A 21,333-nucleotide genomic window follows, 5' to 3' on the forward strand; every position below is an offset into this window, starting at 1 on the left:
GAACTTAAAATGACTGAGCTTTTTAAGTACTTGGGGATAGATGTTTCTCCTTCCCTGTAGGAAATCGTCTAAAAAAACTATAATGGTATTCTAGCCAAAGTATCCTGGAAAATTGGTCACGTCTTCCTACTTCTTTTCAGGCCCGTATATCAGTGAATAAAATGAATGTTCTCCCATGTATTTATTTATTTTCTTCAATGATTCCTCTCGCTCCACCGGTTGGCTACTGGAACAAACTAGATGCATGTTTTTCACGGGATGGGAACGGTCCTCGTATTAAACAGACTACCTTACAACGATTTAGATTACATGGAGTTCTTTCTTTCCCTAATTTTAGACTGTATGCTCAAGCCTTTTCCTGACGCTTCTGTGTCTTGGAGAGCAATTGAGGAATCTATTGTTTATCCGTATAAATTGAAGCATCTTGTTTTTTTGGGAGTTCCGCATAGGCAGTGTAAATCTCGGTTTGGTCCCATTGTATCCCATCTCCTCTCCACATGGAGGGATGTTGAAAGACGTTCACAACTAGCTACAAAATGGCATAGGCATTCGCCTATTTTCCACAATAATAACCTTTTGTCAGGCAGTACTCCATTTCATTGTCCGCAATGGACTCATAGTAAACACTCTGAGAGATATCTATGATGATAGTGGTTTAAAATCCTTCCAGAATCTTAAAACTCAATATAATCTGCCAGGCACCTCCTTTTTTATGTATTTGTGCATTAGATCGGCCCTATGGGCATATGGGGTGCCTTGGAGCTCTCAACTGCCTGTTCACCCTTTGCACAAACTAACACTTCCTTCTGAGGAATCTCCCTCCTCTGCTTCAGTCATCTATCTCTTTCTTGAGCATTCATACAAACCTTTATTACAACTGTTTGGGCTAAGGATCTTAATGAGGATGTGCATGTTTTATTTTCCGATCAGGTATGGGGTATGTTTAAATTGTCTTCTAAAAACCCTAATCACCAAATGATTCATTGGAAATTGCTGCATAGGGTTTACTTGACTCCAATTAAACGTTTTTATATGAATCTGTCGTCTTCTCCTAAGTGTAATCTCTGTTCCCAAGGAGTTTTAGGCACGTTTTTGCATTTTATTTGGGAGTGCCCCTCTCTCTCACCTTTTTGGACTCAGCTCTCACAGGATCTATCATATTTGTTGGGTACTAAGATATGTTTGACTCCGCGCCATTTTTCCATGACTGACTTTTGGGACTTCACCTTGTCCGTCCAACAAAGATCTTTACTGTTCTCTCACAGCAGCAGCAAAAAATAGCTTGTCAACCGCTGGAATCCTCCTCACACAATGGACAGACGAACCTGGACTGTGTATTTGTTGGACATTATCTCAATGGAACTCTCTACTTCTCGTATACATGGATCTAACGTGAAAACTGTAAATTCATGGCATTCATCTTTTAATGTTGTGTATTATTTTCTAGAATCTTTGTAAAAAATATTTTATTGTTATTTATCTATTAATATTAATAAATGTGTGTTTATTATTATTATTTATGTTATTTTTTAAGTCTACCAAGGGGTGGGATGGGTTGCGGTGGGTTTTAAATTTGTACAGCTGATTTTTGTTTTGTACTACGGTTCCACAAAATAAAACTCAAACAGTTGTTAACAAAAAAAATGACTGAGCTTTGTTTTCCTATTTAAAATTTAATTTGACAAAAGTGTATAGAATTTTAATGCCAGCCATTTATTAGATATTAGCCATAACATGAACATAAACACTGGCTTATCGCATCAGCATTCGTCTCAATCTAGGAGATCTTTCCATTGTCTTAATATTGATCTATGTACTTCATTGAACTCTTTGCATGCTAATTAATCTCCTAGCGAAGGTCCTGGTTCTCAAGAGCCATGGAAGAGGGTGTAGCGTATAAAAAGTCATGTTCGAGTGTGAGAAACCATCATTATTTCATGCGGCTCATCCTTCTCACGCTCTTCTTTAATGATATATTAATCAAATGGAGGCGCAGGCATAAGGAAGAAACACAATTAAATATGAATCCATATTCTGCGACTTGAAAAGCCCCCATTCGGATGCCACAAACAGGCACTGACTTTAAGGCTCTCTGGGTTTTCCTCTTGAACAAATGAGAAGAGAAAAATCACCACTTCTTCTCTTAGTAGCACCATCACCCCAAGAAGAAAGGTTTCAGACACGTGTTATGTTTGTAAATTTGCTGAATGAGTGTGCAACGCTTCTCGGTTTTATGCATCATTAGCAAAACATGGGTGCGGCGGCTCATCAGAATGTTAAGAGTTCTTCCGAGATGCCGGCGTTCACGTACGCCTCTCTCCCAAAGCATCTTTAAAGAACATGAGTATTCTGCAGCTGTACATGGCTGGGCCAAATTAATTCATTAAGCTATCAAATTAAAATCTGAGATCCATGGTGAGAAGACGCCAAGGTATACTGGGTAATCTATTTTTTAATAGGATGCGGGGCGGGCTTAATTAGCTCAAACGTCTTGATGGATGTTTACTATTCAGGTGTCTGAAAATCTGCTTTAAAAATGTAATATATAAACTTCCCGAACTCTGAAAACGAAGTGCTACACTGCATCCCAGCAACTACAGACTAAGCATTCTTATTTAATGACAGCATATCATTAGCAACACATATCAAAAATGCAAAACACCTCTTGCATGATGTGCGTGCTAATCTGTTTACTTTTAACGCTCTTGTTATCCGATTCGGTTCTCATCGCTGACGTTCTACTGAAAACACATGGTCGTAAATGAAGATGTGACTTCACGGTTTTAATTGTAAAACCTGGAGCAGGAAACATGGCCTCATGTTTTTGCGATGAAGGGAGATGCAACGGTCTCGGCCTCTTATTTATGCCAACATAAATCTGAAACACCTTTGAGAACGGCTATTAAGAAGGGGTTTAAGAGGACTTCAAAAGACCGGGCCAGACCATGAGCACAGAGATCCACCAATATGAACTCGGTCTGCCTTTAATGCAGAGAGGAGACGGTGTGGGGCAGAAATGGCGAGGACACCGAGAGGGCCATCTGGGTAGTTCAAGACGATCCTTTCATTTCCAGCATCATAAAACTCAACACCAAAACCAATTGCATGCGTGCTCCAGAGATGCGTTTGGAGATCATAGGCTAATACAGCCACAGGAAATGGTCTCTATGGTTGGGGGAATGAAAATATAGAAGAGAATCCATAAAAATTTGTGGTCTGATTCCAGGTTAAAATGGAGTCAACTGAAAGGTGAATTCACTGCACAGTAGTGGTGGGGACTTTGATTCAACTTAGTGATTTAAATATTTGAATCAGTTGATCTCAAGACACTAACTCATACATTGAAGGAAGCATAGTCGGTCCAAGCAACAGTCCGCACTTTAACACGCATCAAAGTCAGCGTTGTAATAGTTAACAAAGTAAAAAGAAAAAAAAAATTAACTAAAATAAAACAAACAAAATAAATACATACTATATAAATACATACTAGATGAAAAACCTAAACTAGGTATTTTAAGAAACTTAAATTTAAAAAAAGTTTCAGTTGAAGTACTGAAATGACTAAAACCGAAATAAAGATAAAGCTAAAAACGAACGAACAAACATCATCACCAAACATTTGCGATATGGTTTAAGAACCTATGCCTTTTTCACTAACTACTTACAATAACGTTTTAGTTAGTTTTTGTCAAAAAAAAAACAACATTTTATTTATATAATTATTTTATTTTTAAATTATTACTACTATTATTCATTTTCATTGGAAAGGTGCAAAACTTGGTAAAGGTTTTAGCACTTGCTATATGAAAAATTTTTATTTAAAAAAATGCTGGACATGATTCAGAAAGTTTAGACTGTGTTGGAAACAAACAGGAACTGAATTTCATCTAGTAATGCATTCAAACTAAATCTTGGAGAAAGCTCAGTTTTTGAGATATCAACCTCAAATTTGGAACACGACTTTTGATCTCTTAGTTTTAGAATAAAACATATTTTGGATAATATATATTTTATTTAAAAAAAAAAAAGTGAAATTAGTATTTTTGGTCATTTTTCATAACTTCAACTTCTATAATTTAATTTCACTAACTTTTTTCATACACGTGTTGATGTGTGTAAATGGCTGCATAAACTTGGTATAAAGTTTAACAGCAGTTAGCTTTCAGCCTACTAAAACATCTATTATGAACTAAACACCCAAACAGACAGTGTGAGCCTCAATTCTTCCACTTACCACAAAACCACACATTTTCTCTATGTTGCAGAGAGCTGTCAATAATGCAGATGGACCGTGCAGTACAGTGCAGTGCTATTGACAGATGCACAGTGGAGAGCACGTGTCCCGTCTGCCGTGAAGGCCGTTGGGGAGTCAACCCCAGCTCTGGCCTTGTCCTGCACCCCTCTTATTCATCACAGGATGGCCGGCCATCCACATCAGCTGACCAAATGAGCTCCAACTGAGAGCATCGGCATCAAACGGAATAGCAGATGCATATTGAGGAATACAATGCACAGGTATTGATGATTTTAAATCGAGGCCTCGCGACCTCAACAGCTTGCACTGCCCCCACCCTCCTCGAATCCCCCATAACATATCGACTGAAAGATTCATGCTCTCAGAATAAAGGAATTACATGCACACATGTAGGCCTTTCACACAAAATAGATCAATGAGGATCAATGGAAGATGGCACAAGTCTGCAAATTACCAATTCAGTAGTTCAGCACTCCAGCTAGCTTTCGATTGTCTACTAAGACAATGTTTACACACTCACACACCAAAATAAATAATGAAACTGGACATACACAATATATGGGAGTATATGTATGAAATGAACGTCGATGAAATGACACAACATTCTTTTTGTCCAATCTATTAAATTATTAAAAAATGCATTAAAAATTGATTTCATATATTCAATGGCTTGAATACATCTCTACTATAATGTTTTTAGTTTCTAAATTATAATTCATTTTGATATTCTGGAGTAAAATGTCAGAGAGAGAGATAGCTGTTCTGATATTATAATGAAGAACAAAAGCTTAAAAAAACCTGCTTCACAGCTTTTTTTTTTTTTACATTTAACAAACTTCTAAATTAGTTCAGGTTGTGATGCAACTTTGCAAAAATGAATATAAAATAGATTTTTGTAATTTTGTAAAAGTGTGTGTATATATATATATATATATATATATATATATATATATATATATATATATATATAAATAATTTGTTTACAAATAGAATATTTATTTAAAATACAAATGAATACATTTGAATGAATACAAATGAATACAAAGAAAATATGTCAAATATAAAAAAAAAACTGAAAAAGTAATTTGATTGTATATTTTTTCTGAAGCTCTTCTTATTTTTTATTTATTAATTTTTTTCAATTGAGGACATAACAATGACCAACATATAGACTAAATCTTTGAAGACATGCCATTGACCCACACACCGACTAACTCATATAGTTACACACACACAGAGAGAGAGAGAGAGAGAGAGATATAAAAAAAAAATTTTTTATAAACATTGAAATGATCAACTGCAAACTTCAAAACTTTGTAATAACGAAAGAAAAACAATCCACTGTGCTCCGTTACTGTATCATCACAGCAACTGCCGGCGGGTTTGCCGATCATCAGATGTGTCACTCAAACAGATGTCAATTCATCACCTCCCAGCTCCCCGCCTCCTCCAGGTCACGTGACCTGCTGGAAGCGGGACAAGATGAAAGTCTTCGTATACCAAGGGGCGACAGCGCCGATCTGTTCGAGGCCGAGCCCGGACCTGGCTTTAACAGAAGCTTAAGAGATCACAACTGTTCCCCGTTTGCCTTCTCCCCGCACTTGGCTGACCCATGGCCACTGCAAAGCAGGGCGGACTGATGGGCCTGGTGCATTATGGGAAACTAATTAGTGCCAAGAAATGATGTCTCCAAGCAGCGGTGAACTCAGATGGTTGTTTTTCAGCCCCAGGCACTTTGGGAGGTGTAGCTACTGGTAAGCTCCCCCCCCAAAAAGAGGCAAAAGACGAAGTGGAGAAAAAAATAAAATAAAACACTCTGGGGATTGAAGGGATAGAACGGGTACCGGACTAACAATGTGTCTATTTCCACACTGAATTTGCGCCTGCTTGCGTGTGTTTATACACCAGTTTTTGGTAGCCAGTGTGTCTCCAGGGATCAAGCATCCTGTCATTTACGGATTGCTGCTACCCATTCCAGGTGGCCCAAGTCACCTGGTTAAGAGGAAACCAGGGCCAAAAAAACACAGAAACACACAAAATACCCACTTTTGAACAGGGATCTGCGATTTCGCAAGATCTGTTATGTAAGATCTCACGCTGTCGGATGCTTAAAGGGACAGTTCCCCTGAAAATTACGATTCTATCATCACTTACTCACCAAGTCATTTGAAAGACTGACTGTCTTTCGTTGAGCACAAAATGAGAATTTTTGAAGAATATCCAGGTCTTTATTTTTCTCAATTTAAAGAAACTTCTGAATGATGCATTCATGAATTCATGAATGAAATGTTTTCCTTTCCAGTTAATTTCTACAGTCTGAAATAGTTTGTATTTATTTTCTTGTCTAAGCTAGACTATTCACTGTTGGCCCAAACATTTACCGGTGACACTTAGATATTTTGGCTTCCAAGCTTCAAAATGACAAAACAGCACAAAGTATCCTAAAAATGGTTCATATGGTTTCCTGAAGCTTTCTGTTCTTCTTAACAGACCAAAATCTATAGTTAATCACTGAAAATCCGACCTTTGTAGTTGTTATTGATCCAGTTCTGAGAGAAAGTAGTAATGTCTAATATGTGTATGAATTATTATTTTTAATAAATGTAATAATCTTTAAAAAAATTAAATAAAATCAACTGGACCAGTTCACAAATCTATGCGAATGACTCATTCACAAAGCGACTAATTTGGTTCTCAATGTCTCACTGATCATTGCTAACCCTAATTCTAACATCTCACTGGAGGTGAAAATTATTAATGAATAGCAACTTAATTTTAATTAAAGTTTACCACATGACTTCAGAAAACTTGGAGTCAAATAGCCCACTTTCGTGGTGTTTGTTTGTCATTTGAAGCTTGACATCCCCATTCACTTTCGTTATATTGAAAAGAGAGGCACGGATGTTCTTCAAAAATGTACTTTTCGTGTTTCACTGAAAAAGGTTTCGGAATGACATGAGGGTGACTAAACTATCCCTTTAAGGTCTAAACATTTATCACAGCCGGAAAAAACACAGCTGACCTCCTTGCAACTTCATTTTCAATTTAGTCTGAGGGCTGAAGAGAAAACCGCTGCTCTGAGTCTAATAAATCCTGGTCCGCTGTGTCATGGAGAAGCGTATGCTATTAAAGCCTAATCAAAGCAGTCAGTATCATTTCGTAGCAAGAGCAGTGGATGTTATTTAAAACACATGTAAATGTCATTCAAATTTCCTCATCAGCTTGGGAACATACTCCAGGTATCCTTCGCGGAGACCATTTACCTCAGAGTACAAAACCATATTGTAATTTTCACGACAGATCGCAAGGTGTAGGATTGCGTCTCACAAAAGGAGACGAACAGCGCTGGCAGAAGCTTGGGAAGAGAACGGGAGAGTTAGGGAGGGCTGGGGTGTATAAACGGAGGAGGGGGAGTAATGGGATGGGTTTCTATACCTTACCTCATAGAGTAGGCAGCCTAGCGACCAGATGTCAGATTTGAAGTTATATCCGTTTTCGTGTATTCGCTCGGGAGACATGTAATATGGGGTGCCCACTGGAACAGAAAAAAAAGAGAGACAGAGAGAGAGAGTTAGGCTGTCTGGTTTGCTATGCGAGGAGTTCATCCATGGATGCTTCATTGACACAGGTTTCAGACTGAGGAGTTTTAGATGACTAAAGAGGTTGCTAACAACAAACTCAGCGATGCGTGTGTACAGTGTGGAGAGAAAAACATTTAAACCATTTGTATACTACCATTGAAAAGTTTGGGGTTAGTAGGGTTTTGTTTTTTTTTTTAAAGAAAAACTCATTTTAAATTGATCAGAAGTGACAGTAGAGACATTTATAATGTTACAAAAAATTCTACTTTAAATAAATGCTGTTCTTTTGAACTTTTGTCAAAGAATCTTGAAAAAAAGGCATCATGTTTTCCCACAAAAATGTTAAGCAGTGTCTTAAGCAGCAAGTCAGCATATTAGAATGATTTCTGAAGGATCATGTGACACTGAAGACTAGAGTAATGATGCTGAACACTTACTATCATTGGAATAAATAACATTTTTAAATAATTTTAAATAGAATGCAGTTATTTTAAATATTATACAATTTTACTGTTTTGAACGGTAGTGTATATTGACAGTAAAGTATGTAACATTGAATGGATATATTAGGGATGGGCATCATTAGCAACCACTATATACATTTTAAACAATACATAGTAATCAATATATATATAACACACACACACACACATTTTTTATTCTTACATATTTTATTCTTTAAGTTCATTTTCATATTTATTACAAACAAAACTTGTAATAACTTGTAATATCTAGCGCTGTCAAACAATTAATCGCGATTAATCCCATCCAAAATAAACGTTTTTGTTTACATAATATGAGTGTGTACTGTGTATATTTATTATGTATATATAAACACAAACACATGCATGTATATATTTAAGAAAAATATGTTATGTTTATATATTAAATATACTTATATATAATATAAAATATAATAATATAAATATAAATGTTTGTACCGGTATATGTAAATATTTACAAAATATACACTATGTGTGTGTGTTTATATATACATAATAAATAAACAGTGCACATACATATATTATGTAAACAAACTTTTATTTTGGATGCGATTAATCGATTGACAGCACTAGTAATAACTTATTTAATAAAACCGCTTTGATTTGCGTAGTCCCTGATAGATTAAAAACAAACCAGCACATATGGTTCTCGATTCCCATGATTTAATTGAAAACCCAGTTGAGAAACACAGAAACAAACACACTTCTGCTCAATGTACACCTATTGTACGTCCAAAATCATTTAAACAATTTTCAGAAAAATTACAGTACGATTTTTGAACGCCTTACTCTAACAAACATTACATTTAAACTTATTTAACCTAATTATTTAAAGACACTTAAAAAAAGAACTACTGCTATAACAAAACAGAAATTATACTGAATACAAAGACAATTTACTAGAACAATGGTAATGAAATAAAACCGCACTCATGTGGGATGTATGATGTAACTAACTTGATCTGGAAAAAAAGCAACAAAAAAAAACAACCTGTGTAATTTGGGAACAGCAACGGTTTGACGTTCAGATTATGACTTGTAGAACAACTTTTACAGATGGAGCCGAATGTGAATGTTCGTGAATGCATGTAGGTGGGTGGTTTAGAGAGCTGGGCGGGGGGTTCAGACTGCAAGTATGTGTATTGGGGAATGAAAATCTCATCTTACATGTGAGGAGATTTCAAATCTCTCATTCACTTCTCATTACAAAAGAACCTCAATGATTTACAACAGGAGCCATTCAACACGGCCAAAAATGAAACTTTAATCAATTCACTCATGTTTTTTTTTCCCTCGCTCCACTCTTTGATTGTCTTTGAAATCCGATAAAACCAAAACAGCCACTGTACCAAAACAGTCTTCGATGGTTCTACCAGTTGTGCCACAGGAAAATTTAGGTCCTATCTGATGATTTCACACTGTAGCGTAGGCTAATGCGTGACGGCTAACCACCAACATATACTGGTTTGGTCTTGTTCTAAACGTGCTTCCTAAATATCATTTGTGTAGTTTTATTTTGAAGTATAACTGCGAGCAGAACTGTCTGTTTGCTCGACCAATGGAAGACAGTGGAAATGTTTGGGAAACCTGCCAAATGTAAACAATGATTACATGCCATGATGTTGCATATGCTGGAAGGCATTGAGAATCGCACTGTGACAGACGTGAAACTGAACAGAGCGTCAGGTCGCTTAGTCTGTGGCCCTGCAAAGAATTGTGGGTAATTGGCAGTGACTAATAGCCATCAGGCAGAAGAGCGGGACCCAAGAGGCCAGTCAAACTCCCTGCGCTGTACTCCCTGAAGCCGTGACAAGCTCCTTACTGCTCAGTGACTGTGGCCAGGCAGCGTGAAAGATTGATGATAGAAAGGGAGGGGTAAAAAAAAAGAAAAGAAAAAAAGAATAGAGTTAAAAAAAAAAAAAAAAACATTCTGACAAATGCTCGCGGTTTACGAAAGTTTAGCCTTGGCACAAACAGCTCAGATCTGACAAAGCGTTATGAAGTCTCAGGTGGCGAGAACAACAGCCAAAGCGAAACATCTCGACACCGAACAGTGTCAGGATGGTTGGGCGGGTGGTGGGGCTGAGGTTGAAACACTTGCTGAGAAAAACACAAGCGAAGACGTAGCCCTTCCCTCTTACCGTCTCGCCCTATGATGCAATCAGTGTGTCAAACCGACCTATGTTAAAAAGCATTTTCTTTTATAAAGAGAAAGAAAGTGAAACAGAAGTCGAGAGCTGGCCTATGAGAAATTACAAATGGCATCAACTGAATCTGACCTTTCAATATTATTGACTTCAATAGCCATAAGTGCATGGTTACATCCAGGGATGATCCAATGTGAAAAAGCCATAGGTGTTAAAATAAATAAAGGGGAAAAAAATGGATATTGATTTTGAAGTTTGCTAAATATTACATTTAAAGGGATAGTTCACCCAAAAATCTAAATTCTGCCATTAATTAATCAACCTCATGTCGTTCCAAACCCGTAAGATCTTCGTTCATTTTTGGAACACAAATTAAGATATTTTTGATGAAATCCAAGAGCTTTCTGGCCCTGCATAGACAGCAACGCAACTGACGTTCAAGAAAGGCCCAGAAAAGGCAGTAAGGACATTGTTAAAACAGTCCATGTGACATCAGTGGTTGTGTTGCGGTCTACTGAAGGTCAGAGAGCTCTCAGATTTCATCAAAAATATCTTGTGTTCTGAAGATAAAATGAAGGTCTTACGGGTTTGGAATGACACGAGGGTGAAATGGCCATTTTCATTTTTGGGTGAACTATCCATTTAAGTGTTATTAATCAATGTATGCCAACTCTAATATTGTTTGATAACTAATCAGGTACCAATTTATTGTGCATCTCTAAATTTCTGTAAAAAAGCAAAACAAAACAAAAAAATAGAAACCGTCCACCCATCTACCACTGGTCACACATAAAGCCCCGCCTCCAAACTCATGCTATTAGTTGAGGCAGTGTTATCATGTTGCAGGATTCTAAAACGAAGCAATGTTTTGAAAACAAAGTGTTGACACATTTTGTGGGAATACACTTACGAAAGGTCTACTTAAAGTTGACACTAGCTTCTGAAAAACTATTTTAAAACTGAAAAAAAAACAACAAAAAAAAACGAAACATAGAAACAGACTCTTTCATTACATACGTAACTTAAAAAAGCACTAAAAAAGCCCATCTCCTTTCATGCTAATAGTTTCATAAAAGGCTAGCACTACAGAGCAACTACTCCAGCAGCATGGCAAATTAAGTGCGCATTACTTATTCATGCAAATAAATCGTAGGTTGCGTTGGGATTCATTCCATTATTATGAACTATGACATTAAGACACGTTCTTTCAAAAACGGGCCAGATCTTTTTTTGAACAAAAGAAGAGATTACTGCTGACTCTCAACGTACGTTAATTACGTGGAAATCCACAAATATGCTTAATTACAAAAAAAGAAGTGTAAACTGCGTAAAGTGAGGGATTACAAGAAAAATCCATTCAGTCCCGTTAACTCAGAGTCAGAACGGCTCTCCTAGTCACCTCAAAATCCTTGGATAAGACACTAGCACGTAATTAGCACTTCTCTTGGAGTTAATAGTAGAACTTGAAGGTTCAGGATTAGCTTGTTTTCCCTTATTTTAATTGTTTTTTCTCTTCCCGACTTCTTAGTTCCGATTTCCCCTCTCTTTCAGCTCGCCACCCTGCTTAATTTAAAGGCTAGGAAGCCTCTGGTGGGAAACGTAAAGAAGAGCTATCTTTCCTTTCTTTCAGTTTTGGGCTGCGGAGCCACTCGGAGACTGAGTTAAAAGGCTAGGGCTCGGCTTCTTAAGAGAAGAATTGACAGCCGTGGAACGGCACTTCCCGGACCTCCATCCAACGCGCATCCCAGAGTTCTACCGTGGTGGTTTGTCTCATTACAGGCTGAACTGTCAACCCCCAAACCATACCGAAGCAACCCTGCATCCTCCACCCCAAACCACCCCCATGCAGGGAGAGAAATGGAGAGGGGGAGCGACTGTGAGGAGCGAGCGAGAACGGGAGCAGGAAGCTTTGGTCTGCCCGCCCTGAGGGAGACACAGATCGAAGGTCTCTTTGCCCATGGGTGAATTTAACCTGCCATGTAGACACTCATGAATTTCATACCCTGCTACGGCTCAACCTTCAGCCTTCATATGGAGAGCAGGAACCTACGGGACAGGTGACAGAGAACCGCAGGAGACTATCTCGCATGTGTGCTGTACCTACCTGGGCGTCTTTATGCTCGTTTGTACATTCCTACTGTCAATACTAAAGCATCCCGAGAGAAGAATTCCAGGCGCTTGGATAAATAAATAAGTAGGTAGGGAGGTAGCTAGGTAGATAACTCTACAAAAGACAAGTGCAACTGCGGTGGTACGATTCGCCGATGCATTAGCGGTTATAAATCATGTCGGGGTCCTAAAAAAAGCCTTGTTAGGGATCCCTAACATGGCAGTCAGTAAATGATACCGTGTGGCACTGGCCCCGAGAGCAGGTGCGAATGGATGATGTGGTCGTACGGATCCACCGGCTCCTCCGGTCCCCAGGTGACGCAGGCGCCATTAAGACATGATTAAGGACAGCCCTGATTAAGCCCTTGCGGAGATTGTAGCTCATCCTGAAAAGCTGGACTTCTGAACGAGGGAGCGGAGCGTCCTGTAGAGGGCGCTGTGAGTTCAGGTTTTCAAGTGTTTCACAGTGTTGTTTACAGTCGAGGTGAAGGCTAGAAGCTTGCAATAAGACATGCTGCGAACTTGGTTATTTCTAGACACTTGCAAAACATTTTTTTTAATTTTTTTTTATTTGTCGACATCATACTCATCAAGCACTGACATAAAACATACTGTTATACTCCTATACACAGATGCACATTTCATATACACATACTGGATTTATATGCCATTTACATTGTTTCATATTGTAGTTCTTGGATATAAGACAGTAGTTATTATCTATTCCTGTGTGCTAATTGTGTTGTGTTTACTGTAACCTGTCAGCAACAGCCTATTAATTGTAAATGCAGAAATAGAAGTCCTACAATCGTAATTAGATCAAAATGACCACATTCATATTTTAAGTACGTTTGCACACTTCATAAGGAAAATGTGAGGCAGTCAGATGGCTGACCCAAACTCACTGGCATAATGCTAGAGTGTCTATATGATATTTTGGTTCATATATTATATATATATATTTTAACTTTATTTCAGATTTTTTATTTTTAGCTTACCTTGATATAGTAAAATAATTAAAACAGAAATAAAAAAAACTATTAGCATATTTAAAAATATCAAGCAACATATATCTAAAATAATTAAAATTAAAAAGTAGATGAAAACAAAAATAAAAACCATTTCAAAATAGACCTTTTTCACATTTCCGGGTTTCTCGGCAGCGGAAGTCGTCATAGTTGGGTAAGCTTCGAGAGCAGTGAATGGGAGAGTACCACAAATATATTTTTGTCATTCCATTTGCTCAAATAGCAAAAGAAAAACTCCACAATAGTGTTTTCATGTATTTCAATCAAAGGAAAATGAATAGAGAGAGACCGATATGCTATAAAGCAGAAGACAAGCTGTTAACAAATTTGTATACTCTTCAAATGAGATTTTAAACAACAGGTCATCTCGAATATAAGGTGTGTTAAAAGCAGCACCTCCTCGGGCAACTTCGTCAAAATTTGCTGTCACCACAGGGTGTGATAACCTAGCATCGTTAGGGATTCAAGATCCTGTCCTCCTCCAGACATCATATGTGCGGAGAGGGGTCGTGGGGTTCAAGGCAACAGGAAAGGCCAACCGTCCAATGAAATGGATACAGCCACTAGCACGCTTTGCTCTCAAGTGGCCCCAGGGGCCGTCGGGAAAGGCACTTTTTTATAACAGACACATGGTTCTGCTCGCAGCCAGCCCTAATGAAACACATCCGGGCCCTACTGAGTAATTAAAGGCCGTTTCCGCCACATTCAATACTCATTTTCCCGTTTTCCATGAAGGACAGAAAGAATCAGACAAGGAGGTGGGAGGGAGGAGCGCTTACCTAGAGAATGAGCTGCGGTTGTTTTGGAACTGAAGAAGCGTCCCAAGCCTAAGTCGCCCAGTTTCACCACTCCAGTGGCTGTGATGAAGACGTTAGCGGGTTTAATGTCTGTGGAGGGAGTAAATGTGAGCTTTAGTGACAATCAAACTGAATCTGCAACCTTTTTTTTTTTTTCACATTTTCTGCAGAATGAATTTAAATATGGTAAAATTAAGGTACTAAGAATACTATACTTTTATTGGTAACTGAAAGCATGATCAAATTGAAGCAAAATATTAAATAAACGACAACAATTTGGATTTTTCCTGCAAGTTGGGCGAGTAGATCTGATTTTATGTGACCTGACAACATTTTCAATGGCCCCAACAGAAGAAAAATAACCAAGTTTTCTTTTTTTTTTTTTTCAAGAAATATGTATATTTAAATGTATATTTCCAAGAAATATGCTCATAATCAGATTACAGTTATTTTTTATGGATTATTTGATTACATATTCACACTGTGGCAGTAAATCATTCTTAATTTCTTGATTCTAATTATAATTTTTCATATTCGCATTAATGGTCACACTGACATGCAGGTCAACAAATATATCTATTTTAAGTGTTCCAGTGTTTAAATTATTTTTATTTTACATTTTTATAATTTAATTAATTGTTAGCTATATAACAACTCACAAACCCACTGCAGTTCGTACATTAAGACAAGTTTGGGAAACCCTGGTTTAATGTAATGTTTAATGCATTTTATGATGCTAATATATAAAAAAAGGAAAATATTTTCCTTCTCTTTACTTTTTTTATATCAATGTTACATTACATCAAAAACGAGTAACCCAGATTACGTTAACAACTACAAATTTCTTCATGTAATCTGTAATCAGACTACAATTTGTAAGTAATTATCTTTTTTTTCCAACACATTCTTACCGATGCTTTAGGGAGACTTTTATTTTGCAATTTCAGCAAAATCATGTCTATGTTAGCCAGATAGAATACATTATCTTGTCTGAAAATCAGAATGTTCTAAATGCATGTACGAGATCAATAGTATTACAATTTTCAGTGGCAAAATAGCACTTTTTTGTAAACTCGTTGTTGAGCTAAAAAAAAAAACCAGAGGCAAATATACAACTTTGTGAATGCATTCAAATTCTATGGAAACCTGCGAAACTTGGCAGATTGTGTGAGAACCTGTTGATCAGATGGAACAGAATTACAAACGTCAAACAGAAGAAGCATTTAATGCAAATCCAAAAAGCTAACAAAAATGGCCTGTATAAATGTTAGGAAAGGTTAACGGAAAGGTTAACATTAGTAAGGTATCACGCATCACCTTGGCTGTTCTCTTGAAAGTCAATTGCGCAAAGACACGACGGTTCTGGAAGCATGTGCTCTCATGTTTGATGTCAGACACCTCTGCACATGAACTTTTTCAACAGTAACATATACATACAGGCCAGGCAGTTAAGAAGAACAAGATCTGAACTGACTGCCCCCAAGAGTTTACAATCAACAAGGGAAACAAACGCCTGTGGCCTGCTGTAACCTTTACCAGTACTGCTAATACACAGACTCGCACAGGTCTCGTCTGTTACAAAAATTTGACAAGAGTTGCATAAATACATGGGAACTGGGGAAGACGGTCTTGGGTCGCCATGGACAGTTGTGTGATCTTGCTTGTTTTCAAATGGCAAGAGAATGATGCAATGCGCTCTGCTGGTCAAGTTTGTGCATAGCAAAGACCTTAGAGTCTCGTCTCAGAGCTGATGAGAAGCAGATGAGAAGTGGAACAAGTTTTTTTCTTCGTAACATGCAATACAGCACAAGGATGATGCAATGGGGGGTCAATGATGTCCCGATTAGGGATAGGTCAGAATGGTTGATTAGTCATCCAACGGTTTTACTGTTTTCACTTTTCTGGCTCTTTTTGTACGCAAGGATTCACATTATGTAAATGCACCTTTAAGAAATCTGTCCGATTAGTTATTAATTAAATAAAACGTTTGATTAGTCAAGATTATCTTAAAATAACCCATCAACTAGTCAATTTTGAAAAGGGCAATTTTCCTCATCAACAAGCACATGGACATATTTACATATCAAAATCTACCAACTTTTTAGCAACTTAGTCCACCTTGATGAACATTGTTTTTTAATTCTAAATTTTAATTCTAAATTCTATTTACCGAAACACATGGTAAATGTTATTTATCCATCTATTAACTGTCTTCTGTCAGACTTCCAACAGTCTCATTTACCAGTGTTTAGAAGGGTTTTTTTGGTGGTAAATTTACAGTCATTTTAATTGGAATTCACAAGATCAGAATTTTTGCATGATGATGAGAATTTCCCCACACGAATTTCGCAATGAGTTCAAGCTGGTAACATGGATCGTGTGCTTTATACATAGCTACACTATTACAGTGGAAAAATCAACCTTTTGGTGTAAAAATGCTTTCAAAAAGAAATTTTTAAAGGAAGGGTTCACGGAAAAATGAAAATTTGCTGAAAATGTACTCGCCCATCAAAGATGTAGCGTATTTCTTCACTGGAAGAGATTTAGCATTACATCACTTGCTCACCATTGGATGCTCTGCAGTGAATGGGTGCCGTCAGAATGAGAGTCCAAACAGCTGATAAAAACATCACAATAATCCACAAGTAATCCACACGACTTCAGAAGTGGAAAGCTGCACATTTGTAAGAAATAAATCCATTATTAAGATGTTTTTAACTTGAAACTTTTGGCTAAAATATAAAGAAATCTATTTATAATATTGCTTTCTCCAGTGAAAAAGTCATTTTGTCTAAATCAGGAGAGAAATATGCAGAGATCAAGCACCGTTTACTTGTGAAAACAGTCCAAATGGTTCTATGTCAGTGGACTTTGATGTGAGAGGACAACAGGGTATGGACTTTTTCACTGAGGAAGCATTTTAATGGATTACAGACATATATTTTGATTTGTAGTTTTGGCCAGAAGGGACTGTTTACAATTAAAACACCTTAATTATGAATGTTTCTTACAAACATGCAGCTTTTTGCTTCACTAAAGGTTAAATTATGAACTTAAATTGTGTGGATTACTTGTGAATTACCGTTTTGTTTTTAACAGCTGTTTAGACTCATACTGACGGCACCCATTCAACTGCAGAGGATCCACTGTTGAGCAAGTGATGTAATGTTATATTTCTCTAAATATGTTCCAATGAAGAAAGAAACTCCTATAGCTGACATATTTCTTTAAGGGTCAGTGAGAGGGTGAAAAAATGGACAGAGAAAAATAAAAAATGCAATAGAAGTGTAGAATATGTCCCCTTAAAAGTCTGTTTCTACATGTACATGTCACAAGACTTGTGTGTGTGTGTGTGTGTGTGTACCTCTGTGCATGACGCGGCGGGAGTGCATGTGCTCCAGTGCGCTACACAGCTGAACAAAGTACTTCCATACTGTCTTCTCAGGAATCAGCCGTCTTTGTTTCTTGAAATGCTGCAGGCAATAAACAAATAAATAAATAAATATGCTGTGATGGCAGCACAGACTTTTCATAGACGCATGCAATCTTCGTTAACCCGTAACATCAATGTTTTATTCTAAATGTTTAGCAGTCAAACTGCTCAACCTACTGAATGACTATTTGAGGCACACAGTTTTTAAGATTTAAGAAGTCTTAAGATATAAATTGTCTCAAAAGCTCAGCATGAACCCCTGCTGCTCTAAAAAGAGCACAACAGGATGACCATGAATGTGAAGGTCTCCGGGTTCGACTATAATCTGATGCAGGCTCTAGATTGAAACCCCTCAATAAACTTTGCTTCCCTTTTCATTTGAAGCAACTGCAATGGAAAACATCTGAAGTTTGTGAGTACAGCAGGAGCCTCATGGGGAAACAAACATTTGGGGAGACTTTCAAGATGCACACATGCTTAGGATGATTACAGCATACAAGCACTGAGAAACGTCTCCATGAATCTGACAGAATGCAATTAGATTATGCCAACAAGATGTTTACATTACGGATGCACGTATATTTTAACATTAATTACTGGCTGATATTTGTGATTTTATCAGTTGATAGTGAATATTAATTAGCCAAAAAATGAATGTTAAACATCATAGTTTTTTACCGTTCAAAGGTTTGGGGTTGGTAAGATTTTTAATGTTGTTGAAAGAAGTCTCTTATTCTCACCAAGACTGCATTTATTAGATCAAAAATACAATAAAAACAGTAGTATTGTGGAATATTTTAATAATTTGCTCGTATTTTAATATATTTGAAAATGTCATTTATTCCTGTGATGCAAAGCTGGATTTTCAGCATCATTACACCAGTCTTCAGTGTCACATGACCCTTCAGAAATCATTCTAATATGCTGATTTGCTGATGAAACATTTATTATTATTATTATCAATATTGAAAACAGCTGAGCTGTTTAATATTTTAGTGGAAATCACAATTTTTTATTTACTCTTTGATGAATATAAAAAAAAAAAACAGCATTTATCATAAATATAATTTTTTTTTATAAAATTACAAATATTTTTACTGTCCGTTCTTGCTGAATAAAGGTCTTAATTTATTTATTTTTTAAAAAGACAGTAGTGTGTATATGCTTAAATTTAAATGTGACCTGACTTTCAATCTAGTTTTATGTGAATATATTATCAGAACAGTTCCCTAACGAATGACCAATTCTTTTTATTTTTTTAAAGATTTATCTTTGGCATTTGGCAGTTTACAGGAAATTAATTGGGCGAGAACGAGAGGGGCAGGATCGGGAAAGGTCCTCGAGCCGGGATTCGAACTCAGGACGCCCACAAAGTTACCGGTGCTGAAACAAATCAACAATTTGTGAATCAATGCAACTAATTCAAAGCATCAACTCAAACAAACAATTCGCTCACGAATCAGATGCTATATCCAATGCAATGTTTTTAGTTTTTTTTTGTAATTGCACAATTATTTTTCATGACTGCTGTTCATGACTGTTGTAAAAGTAACAGATAAAGATTTGACCAAAAAAAATCACCTTGACTCCAACTCTTTTGGCATGTTAACTTGTTGTGAACGCAGTGGGATTTGTCTTAAAACACATATTCGTACTGACCAATCATCTCTTGACATAGTTCGTAGGTCATGAATATCATTTAATCTCTTAAAACACAAATTTCAAGTGCGTTTGGTATTACATTTCACCAATTTGAGATCAAAGCGCACCGTTTGTTTTAATCAAACAGATGTTTTAGCATTGGTGACAATTCTGGACGCTACTTCATAAAACCAACATCTATTATTCTCCTAAAACGCAGAGTGTAATACAGCATCAAATTATCCTTTTTAAAATTCTGCAGCGATTCAGAGCTTTTAGCACCGTGTTGTCCAGAGCAGTCGCTTTAGAGGTCCGCGAGTGCACGACCTCGCTTCAAAGCAGAAACTAATATGACGTTACGCTATTAAGACAGAATGAAGCTTGCTTAGCCAAAATGACTGAGTAATTATGACCTTTTCACATGCAGTCTCAATAATAATGAAGTAAACCTTCTTGTCGAGGCAGTTAAAAGGGGTCGGGAATTGATTAACAAAACAAAACAGGTTATTTTAGAGCGACGTAATACTTCATTGTGCGAACGCTCACTCGGGCCGTTTTTAGCCTCGTCCCCACCCGTACCTCTTCACAGAACGGCAGCAAGCGTGCGGTCTCGAGCACCAGAAAACCTTGGCCCACATCCAAACAAAGCCGGTGGATCTATTCTTCCCCTGCCTTTCTATTTGCATATCAGAGGGCTGTTTGATGTCAATGAGGGAGCGAGGCAGCCCCCTCTGTGCCTTTAAAAAGCAAACACGGCACATGCAATATTCTGTAAGTGCATGCAAATGAAGGGGCCATTTGATTTCATTTGAATTCCGAGATGGACAGAGAGAATTGGGGAGGAGGCTGAGACTCAAAAAAAAAAAAAAGTAAAATTTATGCATTCGGAGCTTCTGTTTTACATATGGCTCAATGTTCGCTCGTACAATGCTGAGGGGATTAGCCGCTGTATACACCTTTGGAGTGACATTGTTTAATAAAAAAATAAACCTAATTAAAGCGCTGCGGAGCAGAAGGGCTGAGAAATACAGCGGTGCGGTGGAGCAGACCGAAGTCGGGATATATGCACAAGCGTGCGTTATGATGCACTTGTTGAAGGCGTTGTCATACTAATCCATCCTGTTCCTCATTTATCCTTCTCCAAACGCTTTGTTTGCGCTGGAAATGATTTATGCGGGTGGAGATTTGGTGCGAGGGGTTTTACATGCAGACCATTAAATGTGGAGCATCAGGTTGTAGATGCAAACTGCAGGGGTTGTCAGGAGGAAAGAGGATGGCTGAGCGAATCGAACGTGCATGATTCTAATAAACAATACGATTGCTGTAACCAAACCAAAGGGTATCCTAAAAACATGGTCGGGATGTAGATCGGTTCACCTTCGTTCGGTCGTCTAGCAGACGGTACGTTGGAAATACTCTGAGGGAGGAAAAAGGAAACTGCTGACAAATCGGCATGTGTCCTTACCTTTATCATTTGTGAGAGGTCCCCGGCGTCTGCGAGTTCCAGTACTATATTTAGCTCGTTCTCCTCAATGAATGACGCGTGGTATTTAATTACGTTGGGGTGGTTCAATTGCTGTGGAGAAGAGGGACAGAGGGAAAAGGCAGAATGCCAGTGACTGTTTAAATATTAACAAGACTCTGTGGGTCAGGAAAGCCTGCAAATAAGGCTGAGGCAGAAACCAAAGCAGAAGCTTGTATGAATGTAAACATGACAATATCGTCTAGTCTAGTGTGAGGTACTCTGGTCTCTTCAAAATCAAACGACTTGAATGGAACACATTTACAACTACTGTGGTAATATCAGAAATGACAGAAAAATGGGTAACAATTAGGGTT

At 37.5% G+C, this 21,333-nt stretch overlaps 1 protein-coding gene across 2 annotated transcripts in view; it reads right to left on the reverse strand.

Moving 5' to 3' along the window:
• LOC306867646 (serine/threonine-protein kinase Nek7) overlaps nt 1-21,333 on the reverse strand; it is an 80,989-nt gene that overhangs the window by 12,535 nt on the left and 47,121 nt on the right. For both annotated transcript variants that reach the window (XM_079413436.1, XM_079413435.1), the window contains exons 5-8: nt 20,960-21,070; nt 17,785-17,893; nt 14,403-14,510; nt 7,696-7,790 (exon numbers count right to left, since the gene is read on the reverse strand). In XM_079413436.1, the coding sequence (XP_079269562.1) occupies nt 7,696-7,790; nt 14,403-14,510; nt 17,785-17,893; nt 20,960-21,070 (423 nt within the window). The remainder of the gene's footprint in view (nt 1-7,695; nt 7,791-14,402; nt 14,511-17,784; nt 17,894-20,959; nt 21,071-21,333) is intronic.

Source organism: Barbus barbus, assembly GCF_936440315.1.
Source record: "Barbus barbus genome assembly, chromosome: 49".
In the NCBI taxonomy this organism is placed as follows: Eukaryota; Metazoa; Chordata; class Actinopteri; order Cypriniformes; family Cyprinidae; genus Barbus; species Barbus barbus.